Raw genomic sequence first — 17,399 nt, 5'->3', positions numbered from 1 at the left:
CACAGCTCTCAGGATGCTTTGCATCAAAGTTAGTTCTGTAATCCAGTTCGGCCATTCTTTAAATAATTTAATTGTATTCTCATGTGGTCTTTCTAAAGTGGATTTTGGTTTATGCTTGGATTCTCTGTGACGCAGAAAAATAAAATACATCTTTGTTTTTACCTTTCTAAAAGTCACTTTTTGACTAGAAACTGATTGATATTTGGAACTGTTTATTTAATTCAACCACCTTGACAAAAACTTGACTTTCCAAATAAACGTTATACCTTAAAAAAAAGGAACTCCTTACCAGGATGCTGCCAACACCATGTTTCACAGTGGGCATGGTGTTCTTTCAGGGATTTTGAGTTATTTTTTACCAAATAGACAATTTAGAATTGTGGCCAAAAGCTTCAGGCGTATTTTAGTCAATGACAAACTCTCTCACAAGGCTTTAGAAGATTTTAGCTAGGACTGGATGTTTTATTTGGAAGAAAAGACTCATGTCCTGCAGCCCTATTCCTTAGCCCAGAAAAATGAATATGGGGGATTTTTATCGCTTGTAGAACACAGCCAGCACTTGTTGGAAATTCGTGCTGTTCTCTCAGTGTTTCTCTAGGTCTCTTACTAGCTTCCCTTACCAGTTTCAGCCATGTCTTTTCATCAAGTTTGGAAAAATGTCTAGTTTAAAAAACATTACATGTTGATTGTCATTGTGGGATCAAGGAGTAGGATTTATTGAGATTGCCTGTTTCTGATGCAATCAATAAATGGATTTCCACTCTGTCCAGAAGGAAAAGTGTTGAACAAGTGATGGAACATGTGATGGAGGGGCACTACGACTTTGACCTCACCTACATCACAGAGAGGATCATCTCTGTCTTCTTTGTCCCAGACCTGGAGGAGCATCGGTATCGCAGAAACCTGCAGGAGGTGGCCTCCATGCTCAAATCTAAGCACCAGGACAATTTTCTGGTTAGTTTAATAACTGAAATACATAAACAACCACCGAACACCTGACTGGTTACTGATATTCTTACTTGCTTCTGGCTTCATTCCAGCTTCTGAATTTATCAGAAAAGAGACATGACATCACCAGACTTAACCCGAAGGTAAGAGTGATTACTCCTTTAAAGGTGGTGGGCATTATTTAAACAATAAAGTGGCTTGAAGAAGTATAAATACTTCTAGAACATTGTCACATTTTGTTTTGCTAAGACAAATTTATTTGATCAGGATTGGATTGGAAAAACCAACACTAAGTAGGTTAATTCTGCAAAGTAGGGAAAATGAATAATTTGTTTCAAAATCTTAACAAATAAAAATCTGAGAAGTGTGGCAAACCTGTGAAGACCTCAGATGTTTGTTAGAGAAGATTAATGAACAAACAGGATCATAAAGACCAAGAAACACAGCAGATAGGTCAGTGAGAAACTTGTGAACAATTAGCTTAAGTTATAAACAATATTTAAAACTTCAAACATCTCAGAGCACTGATCAACCCATCACCCACCAGAACTAACAGATAGGGAAGGAGAGCATTAATCAGAAAAGCAGCTAGGAGGTCCATGGTAAATGTAATCCATGGCAGAAAACTAACACCGCACATCACCTTGAACACACCATCCCAAAAATGAAACAGAGGTGGAAGCACCATACCATGGGACGCTTTACTTCTGCTGAGACAGGACACTGATCAGAGTTGCTGAGACGATGTTTTTAGCAAAATACAGGACAATTTTGGAAGAAGACCTGTTAGTCTGCAAAAGACTTGAGACGGGGCTGGAGGTTAACCTCCAACAGGAAAACAAACCTTAAACATACAACCATGGCTATAATAGAATGATTTGGACCAAGCAAATTCATGTATTAGGATGGCCCATTAAAAGTCTAGATCTGAATCTAATCTAGAAAATTGCTCTTCAGAGACTCCCTCTATCTAGTCTGACTAAGCTTCAGTTATTTTGCAATAAAAAATAAGCAACAATATCTTTCTCTAGACTACATAAAAATTCACACTAGCCTTTTCATTTTTTTTTCATTTTTGTAAAAAATATTTTTAAACCAAGAACTTGTGAGTTTTTGGTTGTAACCTGACCAAATGCGAAGACGTTTAAAGAAGAAAACATTTTGAGCAATTCGCTGTTTGTCCCATTTATGTCACTATATAAGCTGGTGAAGATTTGGTGAAGATTTGCCTCAGTATATGACCAATCAATCTTCCTTTGTTGTCCAGGTGCAGGATTATGGCTGGCCTGATCTCCATGCACCTCCCCTGGACAGGATTTGTGCCATCTGTAAGGCCATGGAGATGTGGCTGACCTCTGACCCTCACAACGTAGTGGTTCTCCACTGCAAAGTTGGTGCAGCGTGAACACATGACGACTCGTTTGTTGTAAAAGACAAAAACGGGAACAACATAATTCGCTATTCTTTTTATTGTTGCTTTGACAGGGGAACAAAGGAAAGACTGGGGTCATAGTGGCAGCCTACATGCACTACAGCAAGATATCAGCTGGGTAACTGACTGCTGGCATCTATATGATAAACATGTTCAATCCTAATGTTATGTCAAGCATGACTTTTCCAAACTCCTTATTATTCATGATTTCCTCTTTTTACAAAGCTCAATAACCTTAATTGGCACACCTAAACAATACTGTATTTTGCATGCACACATCTATTTAAACCAGTTGTTATTCTTGTGCCCTCAGAGCAGACCAGGCTCTCACCACGTTGGCCATGAGGAAGTTTTGTGAAGACAAAGTCTCCTCCTCCTTGCAGCCCTCTCAGAGCAGGTATGATATTCATGATTGGCTGCAGCAAACATCTCCTTCTTAATCCGATTTACTCTCTCTTCTCACATCATTTCCTCTCATTAACAGGTACATCTACTATTTCAGCGGTTTGCTGTCCGGTAACATCAAAATGAACAGCAGTCCTCTGTTCCTTCATCAGATTCTTGTTCCCTCATTACCACACTTCCAGTCAGGAGGAGGTCAGCTATTGCTCTGTCTGTGGTTTATAACAAATTGTGCTTTTGTGATTGTGATTTTAATGTAACACAAAGTGAAGCCTTCACCACCAAACTGTTGGTCTTTCTTCTCCACAATGTTTCCTTGCAGGTTTTTATCCTTTTCTGAAAATCTACCAGTCCTTACAGCTGGTTTACACCTCGGCTGTCTAGTAAGTGTTTTGGCAGTTGTCTGCTTGAATCACTGTGTGCTCTCACCTCATGTGGGTGGATGCTTTTTCCTTCCCTGAGTCCTTTCGACAGATGTTTACTCTACATTTTGCTGTCTATGTTTAAGTTTTCGCCTGGTCTGTGCTTACATAAAAGGAAACAGTGTTTAAGCAAATGTTGGTTTTTTTTTGTTCTTTTCACGTGTGCACAGTGATCCTCAGAGCTCTAGGGCAAGAAAGCTGTGTGTGACTATGGAGCCAGCTCAGCTCTTAAAGGGTGACATTATGGTGAGATATGTCTGATTAAGAACCATGTTTTACTGATCCAAAGATTTGGTTTAATGTAAATCCCATTTGTAATAACATATACGTGTGATGCTTTGCAAAAGTATGTATACTCCTTGAGCTTTTCGGTATTTTGTAATGCAACAAACGTAATCTTCAATTCTTTTTGTTGGCATTTATGAGATAGAACAACAAATCTTAGTATATATTTGTGAAGTGGAAAATAAAATGATGTTTTTTTTTGCAAATTACAATCTGAAAAGTGTTTTGTGCTTGAATTTATGTTTTTCCCCCATTCACTCTCTAAGCTCTAGATGAAATCCAGTTTAATCCAATGTCCTTCAGTAATTTAATTACTAAATATTTTTCCCCTGTGCTACAGGAAGCTATAAGAAGACCAGTTTAATGTTAGCCACAAGTGAAAGATGTAAGAGACAAAGCAAATATGTTGAAGAAGGTGCTCTAGTCAAATGAGACTTAGATGTAACTTTTTGACCTACATTCTAAATGCTACATGTAGTGCATAATAACAAAAACAACAATGCACATCACCCTGATCACACCATCTCCCTGAAACACAGTGGTGGACGCATAATGATATGAGATGCCTTTCTTTAGCAAGGACAAGGAAACTGGTCAGAGCTGATAGGAAGATGGATGGACCTGAACACAAAGCAATTCTAAAATCTTTACAGGCAGCAAAGATACCTGGCTCTGGGTGAGAGGTTCACCTTCCACAAGGATAATGACAATAAACATGCAACCTAAGCTGCAATAGAATAGTTTACATCAAAGTATATTGATTTGTTAGAATGGCCCAGTCAAACTCCAGACTTAAGTTCAATTGAGACTATGGTAGAACTTTAAAAGTCATGTTCATTGTTGTTGATCTATATCCAGTCTGACAGATCTGTGCTATTCTGCAAAGAAGAATGTGCACTTACTATGTTTAGATGTTCAAAGCTGGTAGACTCATGCCTCAAAAGACTTGCAGCTGTAACTGAATTAAGTAAAATAAAGTCCTTCAAAGTGTTGACATACACTCTTAACTTCCTTTTACACCACAGTTATGCACTGTTTTGTGCTGATCTGTCTTATAAAATCCCTCAAAAAATCAGTAAGGTTTGAGGCTGTAACAAATGGTTAAAAAGTTTAGAGTTTTATTACCAGGGCAGCGCCTGTGAGTGGGCAGCAAAGCCTCGGTGACCTGTCCCCCCCTTGTCTTGTGTATGTATGTTTGGATGGGTTGTACTGGAATTCTAATTTCCCCTCGGGGATCAATAAAGTATCTTTGAATTGAATTGAATTGAACCTTTGAAAGGCATTGTACATTCAGTGTGTCACTAAAATGTGTACTAAAATCCTACAGTTTGTTTGTTTGCCTTGTGTAATAAAGTAAATAAATTAAACTAGTCTTTAGCCACTCAAAACAATAAGCATGCCCAATGATAATTCAAATACAGTACATTTGAGAGATTCTACCTGAAATAAGCCTCACTTTCTGCTCACTTGCCTCTTTAGGTGAAGTGCTACCATAGGCGGAGCAGAGCAGCAGAGAGAGAGGTTGTGTTTAGAGTCCAGTTCCACACCTGCACAGTTCATGGAGCCCAGCTGTGGTTTGGAAAAGCTGAGGTAGACCTGGCCTGCACAGGTATAAAGAATGCACAGTGCTCAAGTAACCATGTATTGTAGAACTTGGAAAAACGTATAATTCATATATAATGTATAAAATAAGATATCTCCTGCTGCTTTCTTGACGACATAAATCAAGACCCACTTTCTCCTCTGACCATTGGAGCGTTAGGGTGTAGTTTAAGACAAATATCAAACCGAAAATGTCATGTTAGAAGACAGACATACTTGCTTGTGGAACTCTATTTTGCAGACGTCTGTCACTACATGCTGATGCATGCATATAGTATGATTTATAGATAATATTACCCACTGTGAGGCTTGAATGTCAAAAAGACCGCTTGTTTCAGATGATAGGCTTCTTTTATGGGTTCCACTCTGTTTACCAAAGCCTTTCTCTTCCTTTCTTCTCTTTCCATTTCTATTTTAGAAAAAGTAAAAGTAACATTTCTTTATTTATTAACTTTGGTTTTTCTGCTTCATAGATCACAGCTTCTGGTTGACGTTTTTCTCACTCTGTGGTTATGCTCTAGATATTTTTGTCACTGCCTTTGTCTTCATTTTTCTGTAGATGACAGATTCCCACCAGATGCTACAGTGGAGTTCATCTTCGCTAACAGTCCAGAAAAACTCAAAGGTATTTTAATAATTCTGTTTGTTATTGCAATTGTTTATACATTAAATTGTGCTTTGTGTTTTATCTTTCCATCAATCTACTTTATAAGGTCGAGAATACCGCAAAAATGACTCTTCTGTTAAAGTAGACTACAAAACCTCAGATCCTGTGGTCAAATGGGATTCCTACGAAAACTTAAATCTTCATCATGAAGATAGCATGGAAAGTAAGAAACATTTACCCCAAAATAGACTCAAAGCTTCATGTTAAAATCAAACATAACATAGGTTTTGGTTTGATATTACCCTTCCACTAGATATCGCTCACACGAGAGGCCCTCTAGATGGCAGCTTGTATGCCCAAGTGAGGAAGCGACGTGGACCAAGTGCAACTTCCTCAGCTGCTTCACCCAATGGATGCCTTACTAGTAGCCCAACTGTGAAACCCCAGTCTGCCTCCAGATCGCAACCGTTCACCTTCAACATAAGCCCCAGAAACTCTGCAGTCTCTTCAGATCAGCTGAGTGAAGCGTCTTCATCGATTAACTTTTCTGAAAGAGAAAACCCTGACTGCCCACTGAGGAGAGGAGATGTGGACGATAGGGCAAAGGAGAAGAGGAAAGAGAAAGAGAGGGATAGAGAAACAGCGATTTTGGATGACGGAGATCCTTCAAGTCCAGTGGTTATGAGACAAGAGCACTCCTGTTGTGGTCAAGCAGTTAAAAAATGTACTGATGCAGGATGGGAGAGAGACTTAGATCTCTGTCTTTCCAGTGGTCGATGTCTTGGACATTGTAATAGCATTAAAAAGCATGCAAAAAGCCAAACACTGCCAGCTTTACCATTCAAATCTATGTCTTCTCCTTCCCATTCAACTGTTATGGAGCTCTGCCATCGCCATAGTGCCCATCCTGTAGCTGAGATAACATGGGACCATCCAATCCATCCTCCATCCCTACCCTGCCTCAACAGGCCATGTTACCCCTACACAACCCCAGAACATGCTCTTGCTCACAGTCACACATTGCCAGCCTCAAACAGGTGCTATCCTGGAGAAGAATGTCACCTCTTACAGTATCCCGGCCATGGATCAGGCTCCCACCCTTCCCTCCAACCACATCCTGGAAGCCCTTACAGAGAGGTTTTCATCAGTTCCCCCACATCTGCCTCTTATTGCCCATGTCAGGACTGCTCCAGCAGGCGAGAGCACCAATCAACCTCAGTTAAAGTGTTCCGACAACTGCATCCAGACCAAACTGAAAGCCCACACTGGTTACAAGGAGCTAGGGTACAACAGTCAAGAGAGGCACCCCAACTTTGGGAAACAGAAAAGCCATGGGAGCTGACAAGAGAGGCAGACCTCTGGCAGTGCAAGACATCAATGCTAGCATTTAATGTCTGTCACTCTCCTATGGACCACAGTTCAAACCCAGAGCAGCCTAGATTTGCTATTGCACAGCATCAAAACTACCCTATTCCTCAGTCTCTGATGGATGCAAGGGATGGAGTTAGCAGTGGGTACAAAACCCCTCTACAGCCACAACACTCCTTCCCCTGTTCTCCCTATCAGTCTTCTCCATCTGAAAACCGTGAAAGCCGGGGTTATGCCTCAGGATATCACTCTGGATCAGCATCACCTTTGCCAGCAAGTAGCCCATCTCCTGCAAGGGGAAGGCTGCCGGATATTCCTTTAGGATCCGGTGAGCAGTCACACGATGAGCAGCAAAAAGGTGAATATTTAATTGTTAGCATTTTGATTTATTTTTTTATGAAAATAACTTTCATTGTTCTATCTTGTTGTCGTTCCTTTGTCTCACTACTTAAATTCTCTCCTACTCAAAGTGGAAAAGAAAAAGACTGATACAGAAGATGACGTATCTCAAGGCTCAGAGAGTAAATCTGATGTCCACTGTCAGTCAAGCACCACTGGAGTGGACTCTGATCACGACTACACAGTTATTGGCAGCAGCAGCCCAACTCACACAGAAGACAGGTTGGTAAAACTTTGTGTTCAAGTATTTGTTGACACTGGAAATGAGATTGCACATTTTAAGAACATTTATAGAAAATGCTTATTTTTCCCATATTTTGCTTTTTTTATTAGTACAAATACTGAGAGCCCCATTCAGAGCCAAGAAACTGTGACCCATTTGGAGTCCAACACAAATACAGGCAAACCTGTTACACCACTGCCATTAGAGGGACAGAGTTTAACAATATCGGCAAACCCAATAAAAACATCAAGTGAGTCTTTTCTGAAAGGTGCTAATGAGCCTGGAGCTACTGAGGTCAAAGGAAGTTCAGATGGAAAGACCAAATCAAACATTTCAAAATATACCACTGTCATCATCCCTCCGGTTCAATTTCAACTCAATGGGACTGCTCTTCCTATCAATGTTCCATCTGACTGCAATAAAGGTGTTAACATGAATCCCTCTGTTAGTCTAAGTTCTAGTCCTTCAACCCCCTCCCCTCATCCTCCTATTGGCTCTCCAGATAAGCACTCTTCTCCTAAGCACTCCATCACTGCTAAAGACACAGCAGGACAAAGACTTACCCCAGACAGAGATATCTCAACCGACACGAAACCCCCTTCACCTGTCCCAGATGGATACCATACACCTACCTTTCCCCTAGCCTCCTACTACTACTCATTACTAAATGTCCCTCATGTGCCATACACTGGGTACACTGCAGTAACAATCCCCACCATCCAGCCGCCACTCCCAGAGAAAAAACGATTTTCCTCCACATCCCCGAATGGCAATAATGCTTTACACCAGGCTTCCTTGTGTCCTTCACTAATGCACCATGTTACTTTCTCCCCTGCTGTGGGAGAGCAAAGGAGGGAGTCTGCACAACACAGCTACACAGAAGAGGCAGAGGCAAGGGTCAATTCTAAGTTTGTTCAGGATAGCTCCAAATACTGGTACAAACCAGGAATCTCCAGAGACCAAGGTGAGAGCTTAGAAAGGTTTAGAGTTATCATTTTCAAAGAACCTCTAAATAGTATGTTAAGGAAAAAAATAGACCAGGTCACTGATTTGCCTTCTTTGCTACAGCCATAGCTGTGTTGAAGGACAAGGAGCCAGGGGTGTTCCTCATTAGAGACAGTAACTCATTCCAGGGTGCTTATGGCCTGGCTCTTAAGGTGGCCACTCCTCCTCCCAATGCCAACCTCACTGGAAACAAAGGTATTCATCACACCCTTTTTTACACCTCAAGTACACCTCAAGCATTTATCTATTTCTTTGTTTTATGTTTTTTATTTTTTATACAAACTCCAAATTACAAACTTAGAGGGAGTTGTGTGGCTGACTTTCTTGTTGTGAAATAGTAGTTTACCCACATTAAATTGTTGAGGGGTCATGGTAGATTGGTTGTCTGGTCCATATGTATTTAGTGGATCTGGAGAAGACTTAGAACCAAGTCCCTCAATGTTATGTGGGGGGCGCTGAAGTAGTATTGGATACCTGTGTTACTTTTAAGGGTTGTGGGGTCCTTGTATACCCAAGGCAAGAGATGTGTCTGCATTTTAACATAAAGTCAAGCTTATACCCTGAACTATTTGGACTCCGCTAGACCTGCCCCATATCACCGATCGTGTTTGTGGTGTGTCTAGACAGGATCTTAAGGCCTAGTCATAAACAGGGTGGCATTTGTTGTGCATTTAAGAGCCTCACAACCAAGTGTGAAGCAACTAGGGTGAGAGTCAGCGCGTCTAAAATCTTAGAGACTCTTTTTAGTCTCTAAGGTGTCTCAAGGAATCATCTCACTTTACGGGTCTATCTACATTTGAGAACTTCATCTACCAAAAGAACAACATCCTGAACACAAGCAGCTAATTGAGCCTCTGTAGGGTTGCTGAAGATTAGATGGATGTATAGAGTATGACTTCCAAAAGAAAGGGATGATAAAAGAGCACAACCTTTTTGGCATGTACATTATATATGATTAGATCAAGCTACATGATCTATTTTCGTCAGTTAATTTCTTCTTCTCCATAGCAACATATTAGACAAGTCTGAAGTGGATCTAACTGGTGAAACCACACAGACTAATGAACGCATGACAGTCTGTCTTATTTTCTCTTGTGTTTCTCCTGTTTCCCAGGGGACCCTGTGGAACAGCTGGTAAGACACTTCCTCATCGAGACAGGACCACGTGGAGTGAAGATCAAAGGCTGTCAGAATGAGTCCTACTTCGGTCAGTTATTTTGTAGATCTACTTATAAGCATCTTCTGTTATTAAGGGCACATAAAGCTAATTATTAAAACCTAATAAGTCTTAATCTTTTTTTGTTTCATTGGTGTCCTTTCAAGCTGCCTGTTTTCATTGTGTTAAATCTGTCACAGTTGTGTAATCGTTCTGCCTCTTTTGTTCTTCTCCCTTTGTCTCAGGAAGCTTATCTGCTCTAGTGTACCAACATTCAATGACTCCCATCTCTTTGCCATGTGCCCTCCGCATTCCAGACAAAGGTAGTTTTAGTATTTTCAAACTCAAAACCTCCAGACATCTTATATAAATCTTCTATAAATGACAACAACAATTTACTCTGGCAATTTGTAAAGTAACTAAAGCCTGTCAAATTTCAGATTTGATTGGTGAGCTTCAAGAAATGCAAAGTGCAACAAATACCAGTACAGCTGCTGTCCTGCTTAATCAAGGAGCAGGTACAATGTGGACGAATTTATTGCACATAGCAAATTGAGCTTTTGTGCCTTTGAAATTCAAAAACTGCTCAAGACCTATGTTTGTCCTCAGACATATCTTTTTTTTCTTTACCTTTTTACAATTATTTAGCGTGCAACGTGCTCTATCTGAATTCAGTGGAAACAGAGTCGTTAACAGGGCCACAGGCTGTTTCCAAGGCTATCAAGTGTACAATGGCTCTGAATCCACGCCCGGCCCCAACAGTGGTCCACTTCAAAGTGTCCTCACAAGGGATCACACTAACTGACAGTAAAAGAAGGTACTTGTTACATAGTGAACATTTTTATCTTTTGATGCATGGTTGCACAGCATATAGATTAGTTTAATAAAAAAAACAAAAAAAAAACTTCTAACAGTATAAGGGATGTCCTAATGAAGAGTTTTTGCCCCTGATGTGAATCCAAGTCATTTTAGATTAGGATTATGTGAAAACAAAATCTCAACCCAATACCACATGACATTAATAAAATCAATGCCCTTTACTGAGCTGTGAAATGTATTGGTCCCCATTCTGTCACACTTCAATATTTTAGATCATCAAACAAATTTATATATCAGACAACCTGAGTAAATACAGAAGACTGTTTACAAATGACAGATTCATTTATGGAAAAAAACTATCCAAACAAATACCTTATCCTGTCTGAAAATATGATTGCCACCTCTGTTGAATCGTAAATAAATTATGATAAACAACATTTTGTGTATATGGTTGAATTTTAGTTAAAATGTCTTGTTATCCTGCTCAAACACAGAGTTAGCTTGCTTTTACATGTTCAATATGAGAGATTTGTGCAAAGTTTACACAATGTGACAGTCTGCTTTAAAATGACTTGTTGGTATTTGAACTTATAACATATTTCACTGGTTCCAGTTATTTATGTGTAGGCAGCAAATACATAAGACGTTGTTGCCCTGTTTGATAAATTAAACATCAAAATTGTAATAAGTAATGTTAAAGCTGCAGCAGTCAGTATAGTCTTTCATTTGCTGTGAACTTCTTTGTAAGGAGTGAGAAAACAATTACATTTTAAGGGAAAATCCTAATTTGTTAGATCAACAGTTTTTCAAGACATACACAGACATAAAGGTGGAGCAAAAACGTTGCTGCACACCTTACTGGCTGCCTTAATGACACAAATGCACTGACAACAAACATACACCATGTTTCAAGCCACTGAGTTTAGTCTTGGATTAAGATAGCAATCTTTTAAAAATGCACAGATTGGTACCACAATCTACTTCTTCGAATTCTGATCAGGATACCCCGAGGCAATATACATGAACCTGATGCAAAAGTCAAAAAGACATCTGTCATTAATTTTTTGGTCTTCGTCTTTGCAGGCTGTTCTTTAGGCGGCATTACCCAATCAACAGTGTCACTTTCAGTAGTCTGGACCCACAAGATCAGAGGTTTGAAAAAAATAAACATACATTGCTTCTGCATTTTGTTAAAACAAAAATAAATCAACTGATACCTCCATATCCAGCTGTTTATGGCTTCTGTCTTAAGTAAATGTTTAATAAATTTGCCCTTTCTAACTGTATACTTATATTTTTTAAATATAAGTTGTATTTTCGAGTGACTCGTCTGCTTTTTACCCTGACATGTTCGTAAAGTCGAATTTCTAACAAGTGCTTTTTGAAACTGCCTCCATTTTCTTGTTATTCATGTTTCTCTGTGTTTTGTCTCTGTGTCCCTGTCTGCCTTTGCTTCAGGTGGACTAATTCTGATAGAACATCAAGCAAGTAAGTGCTTGTGTTACTCTGTGTTTGCTGGCTGATGCATGGTGCAAGTTTTGCATGTCATTTAGTTTCAATCACTCCAGAATACACATTTGTTTTCTGTCATAGTAAGACAGAAAAATAATTATATTTTCTGTGTGCAAGAGTATGTACTTGGATTTTTAAGAACACAACTCACAAACATTTTTACCTTTGCCAAGAAGGTTATGTTTTTGTAGGCGTTGGGTTGTCAGTCTGTCCGTTCGTAAAACTGTCAGTCTGTCTGAAAAAATAACTTAAAAAGTTACAAATGGATTTTGGTGAAATATTCAGACAAGATGCATTTTAGGACAAGGAACAGATGATTAGATTTTGGTGGTGATACAGAGCACCGTCTCAATCCAGGAGTTTTTTTTATCATTGCCAGACTATTTTGCAACAACTTGGAATTCCCACATGGTTCTTCACCCTGTCAGCAGATGTTATACAGTGGTTAGGTGTCATCCAGAATATAGCTCATCAGTATGGAAAACAGCTGCATGCATCAATGACCATATTGCCTTGGCGGAGGTCTATGCTCTCTGAGTGCTTTTCTAGTTTTATTATGTTAGTAGTACTAGTATTTAGTTTTATTTTACTTTATTTGGAGTTATTCAAATTGCCCCATCAAAGGGCCTATACACTATATTGATAATACTATCGAGACACCCCTCCAAAAACATTAAATGCATGTGCTCCAATCACTTTCAATGCCCTAGGTGTTTAAAGTCAAGCAGCATGCAGACTGCTTCTACAAACATTTGTGAAATAATGGGTCACTCTCGGGAGCTCAGTGAATTTCAACATGGTACCTGTATAGGATTTCACATGTGCAATAAATCCAGTCATGAAATTTCCTTTCTACTCAGTTTTCTAAAGTCTGCTGTTAGTTGCATTATCACTAAGTGAAAACAAATAAGAATGACAACTCAGCCCCAAAGTGGTAGGCCAAGTAAAATCCCGGAGAGGGGTCAGCACCTGCTGAGGCACAGAGTGAGCAGAGGTCTTCAACTTTCAAGTTTAAGGTTAGGTGCAGATGGGACCATGGTGTGGGTCAGTTTTCAGAATTTGGGCTCAGCCAACATTCATTCCAGTGAAAGGAACTTATAATGCTAAGGCATAATGAAGACTTTTGGACAATTTTTGCTTCTGACTGAGTTTGGAAACATCTCATTGTGTTCCAATATGATGCACAATGCAAAGCCCATAAGAAGATGTATAAGAACTTGACTGGTGCGCACAGTACTGACTTTAACCAGACAAAATCATTTGAGACAAACTAGAGTGCTGACTGTGAGCTAGGCTGTCTTGTCCAACATTATTGTCTGACCTCTTAAATGCTCTTCTGAAAGAATGGTAAAATATTCCCATAGACACACTTCTAAATCTTGTAAACAGCCTTCTCAGAAGAATTGAAGCTATTGTAGTGACAAAGTGTAGGCCAACACTATATTAAAGCCTTTCTTTTAAAAATGGTAAGTTATTAAAATGTACGTGTGCATAAAGGCAAATGAACCAATAATGGTAGCAATACAGGGAATCATTATCACAGGTTTTCCTTTGCAGTTGTGAATGTGGTTCAGAACATACTAATTTATATGTCCAAAGTAGAGAAATAAAAATATAAATAAAAACATATATACCATTAAGTACTATAACATTATATGTAAGTTATAGAATATTCAAAGAAAGTTGAGTGGAAGGAAAAAAGTGTAATAACCCTAACCCTAATACCCCCCATGACAAATCAGAAGGAATTACTCGGAGATTCCCCATTGACTGCACATACATTAAAAGCAATATAACACTTGTCCAGGGCACAACTGGACTAAATTATAAATTATTTTAATCCATTGTTTGTGCACACCTCTTTATAATGCTGCCCTGGGCAACTGCCCATGTAGCTGATATAAAAACCACCACAGATTAGCATCCTTCAAGGGTACTGAGTCTAATTTAAGTGTGTTGGATCTTGCAAGATGCACATTTCCCCTGATAAAAAGAGTAGGAGAGTCAAATGTATACCAATACTCGTTAAAATTAAGATGCTAAAAAATGTGATACAAACACAGAGCTGCAAAGACATTGAAAACTATCTGCATATTGTTATCCCTTTATATCCTCTAAAAATTCATTTAAATAAGACACTTTTGGGTCACAAAATGTATAAAATACACTTTTAAATGTTCTTTTTTTACAAATAGATAAAGTAAATCAAGCAAAGTTTTGCTTTTCAAAATGTTCCCAGGTTTGCCAGGTGACAGTATATAATTCAACCTTGGTGGTTCGCATAGCAGAGTGGCTTAATGCCTTCTTTCCTGTGCAGGATGTTCGGCTTTGTGGCAAGACGGACGGGGACGACGACAGAGAACGTGTGTCACCTGTTTGCCGAGATGGACCCTGAGCAGCCGGCTGTGGCAATAGTCAACTTTATCAACAAAGTCATGTTGGGACCACAGCTACGAAGATGAGGAGCCATTGGAAACTGTGCACTATTAATCTTCACAAGATGCTTTCAACACATTTTTTAATACATTTTTTCATTCAAATGTTATATTTTTGTGTGTCTTTATGCAAATAGCACCTTTTGCTATGCAGCGTGACTGTTTTTATATCACAATGCTATTTTAACAATTTTTGCATAACATCTTGTTTTAAAAATCAATTTACAAAGCAGGAAGTCATGTTTAAAACACTGACCTTACATTGCCAAATTAGATTGTAACATGACCTTCTCTGGTTTCCTTTTTATTATTGTTGTTTTTTAGTGTGTGTGTGTGATTGTTTTGCACTGCATATGATGTACAACTAAGTTCAAAAGCTGCATGAGAGAAAACCCATTTACCACATATATTTTACTAAACATTGGCATTCAAAGCTATAATGAGAGAAGTTAATGAATTTGAACAATGTGGTAGAAAAGTGTCAATAAAGTGTGAGTAAAGTGGCTCAAATGCAGATTTTTTCTGTGTGGATTGTAAGAAAGAGAAGCGTAAGTGACTTAATTAAGGTTTTTGTGTATTCTGAACATTTTTAAAGAAAGGGTTTTGGCTAAATTCACATCAGTAGATAAATGAGTGCTAGAAAATCATTTAAAAAGTACAAACATTCATACAAAGAAGAGGTATTTTTGCTTTGGTGTGAATAATAAATCTTTAAATGGATTTCACACACAAAAAAGCTTGTAATCCAATATAAATTTGCAATTACATTGACTGCTTTTTGAAAAACTACCTAAAATGAGACACGTCATTTGTTTGGGCTGAAAATAAATACGACAAAATAGCTGTAGTTAGTGTTAGTAAATCTAACATCTTGGACAGATATTACCTTTGATCATTTTTTATATATATTTGTAAAACAAACATTTTACGGAATGAAGTGCTTTGGAGAGAAATGCAACCTAAAGCCAAAGTTTTGTTTAAATTTAACTGCATTTATTTTCCACCTTTATCTGTTTGTTACTTTTATATTACTTTTGTAGGATGTTTGTGTTAAAAAAGTAATATATTTTAGACAATTGATGAGATAAAAAGAATAAAAGAATGATGTATGTCATATTTGACCAGAATATTAAACCAAGGTACTGAATTCAAAAGGAGGTGTATGTTTAATCATTGCATTGTTTCCTGTGCACAGTCTGGTGCATAAGTCAGTTTCCATCACATGTTCTCTGCTAAATTACTATTTCCATAGTGGGACATTTTTCACAGTCCAACCATTTCACTTAGTTATCAAAGGTTGGACAGTTTCTCTCTGGATGGAGTAAAACGACGAGGTCCCACCGAGATTTGAACTCGGATCGCTGGATTCAAAGTCCAGAGTGCTAACCATTACACCATGGGACCAACTGCGTGCAATGGCGACCCGTCTTCATATATAAACCAGCACCAGTGCTCCTGGGTCTGTCGATGGTATTCGAAAGAGAGCAGGATAATACACTAGTAAACATTTGAGAAAATCTACTTTTAATTCACTTACGCTAACTCTGCTAGCACCACCCTAAAATTAAAGACTCGCTCTTAAGAAAATGCTGGTTCCGGTGTGTGTAACATGAGGATATCTGCTTACGTATACGCATGCATAAAGAGGTTTAGACTTTTGTCTGGACACTAATTTGGATACAATTAATGCATGACTAAAGAGTCTCGTTAAATTGGTCTCAACAACGTCCTTTAGCTAGCTTTAATATTCGTTATCTATACCTACTGTTTTCTGCTGAGTTTAACAAAATAAAAGCGAGGTTTTCAAAATAAAAGTATGATTTACGCGAGACTTGTATTTATGTTGATACTTTTATTTGCCTTAAGGATGTATTCACACTCTGTAGTGTTTCAAATTTTGTCACGTTACAACCACCAAATTCGATGTATTCTATGTGATAGGGTAATACGACGTATCACATAATTGCAAAGGGAAGGAAAATTATACATTGTTTTCAAACTTTTTTGCATAACAAATATATATATATATCTAAAAAGTGTGCATGCTGCAGTCACATTTACTCTCATACTCATCAATGAAATTCAGGGTTGAGTTCGTCCGCGTGTAATTTGATCTCAGTATGCATACAGATGTTCTGTGAAGTCCTCAGAGGTTTCATAGCAAACATTAGTGATCATGAAGACCAAAAAACTCACCCGTCAGGCCTGAAAAAACATTTTGGAGATGTTTAAAGCAAGGTTCGATTATAAAAACGATATCCCAAAGTTGTGGCAATTTAAAGAGCATTCCATCAGAGAAGCAGCCAAGAGGCTCATGGTAACTCTAGCAGAACTGCAGAGATCCTCAGGTCAAATGAGGGATCTGTCAACAGGACAAATATTAGACATGCTTTTCACAAATATGGTCTTTATAGAACAGTTGCAAGAAGAAAGCCATTGTTAAAAGAAAACAGTCCCACCTGCAGTTTCCCTCAAGGCACTTCGGGGACACAGCAAACATGTGGAAGTAGATGAGACCAAATTTTAAAAATTGTTTGTTTACATAAAATGCTAGGTGTGGTGAAAAATAACAGTGCATACCATAATAAAACATGGTGGTGGGAGCTAATTACATGGAGCTAATCCTGAAAGAAAACCTATCAGAGGCTACACAAAACTTGAGACAGGGGTGGAGGTTCACCTTCCACCAGGACATGACTCTAAACCTAAAGCCAGAGCTATAATACAATTATTTAGATTGAAGCATATTCATGCATTCAAATGACCAAATCAAAAGACGAAGAC

General features: G+C 38.5%; 1 protein-coding gene and 1 non-coding gene across 4 annotated transcripts in view; one reads left to right on the top strand and one right to left on the bottom strand.

Moving 5' to 3' along the window:
- LOC124856083 (tensin-2-like) overlaps positions 1-15,119 on the top strand; it is a 41,469-nt gene extending 26,350 nt beyond the window's left edge. For 2 of the 3 annotated variants that reach the window (XM_047346276.1, XM_047346279.1), the window contains 21 exons: positions 771-954; positions 1,041-1,091; positions 2,216-2,338; positions 2,434-2,498; positions 2,694-2,777; positions 2,865-2,977; positions 3,105-3,165; positions 3,375-3,450; positions 4,969-5,098; positions 5,651-5,716; positions 5,805-5,921; positions 6,012-7,424; positions 7,537-7,687; positions 7,799-8,652; positions 8,757-8,888; positions 9,808-9,900; positions 10,095-10,172; positions 10,290-10,367; positions 10,498-10,666; positions 11,752-11,820; positions 14,498-15,119. In XM_047346276.1, the coding sequence (XP_047202232.1) occupies positions 771-954; positions 1,041-1,091; positions 2,216-2,338; positions 2,434-2,498; positions 2,694-2,777; positions 2,865-2,977; positions 3,105-3,165; positions 3,375-3,450; positions 4,969-5,098; positions 5,651-5,716; positions 5,805-5,921; positions 6,012-7,424; positions 7,537-7,687; positions 7,799-8,652; positions 8,757-8,888; positions 9,808-9,900; positions 10,095-10,172; positions 10,290-10,367; positions 10,498-10,666; positions 11,752-11,820; positions 14,498-14,642 (4,252 nt within the window). In that variant the 3' untranslated portion in view covers positions 14,643-15,119. Of the gene's footprint in view, positions 1-770; positions 955-1,040; positions 1,092-2,215; positions 2,339-2,433; positions 2,499-2,693; positions 2,778-2,864; positions 2,978-3,104; positions 3,166-3,374; positions 3,451-4,968; positions 5,099-5,650; positions 5,717-5,804; positions 5,922-6,011; positions 7,425-7,536; positions 7,688-7,798; positions 8,653-8,756; positions 8,889-9,807; positions 9,901-10,094; positions 10,173-10,289; positions 10,368-10,497; positions 10,667-11,751; positions 11,821-12,126; positions 12,176-14,497 lie in introns of those variants that run through there. The other variant, XM_047346278.1, reaches the window with a different exon arrangement.
- Positions 15,120-15,947: 828 nt separating this feature from the next.
- trnaq-uug lies at positions 15,948-16,019 on the bottom strand. Its single transcript has one exon. It is a non-coding gene; the product is annotated as a tRNA-Gln (tRNA).
- Between the last annotated feature and the right edge of the window lie 1,380 nt (positions 16,020-17,399).

Source organism: Girardinichthys multiradiatus, chromosome 20 (assembly GCF_021462225.1).
Source record: "Girardinichthys multiradiatus isolate DD_20200921_A chromosome 20, DD_fGirMul_XY1, whole genome shotgun sequence".
NCBI lineage: Eukaryota > Metazoa > Chordata > Actinopteri > Cyprinodontiformes > Goodeidae > Girardinichthys > Girardinichthys multiradiatus.
The sequence above is the reverse complement of the archived record's forward strand: the minus strand, read 5'-3'. Positions and strand labels throughout refer to the sequence as shown.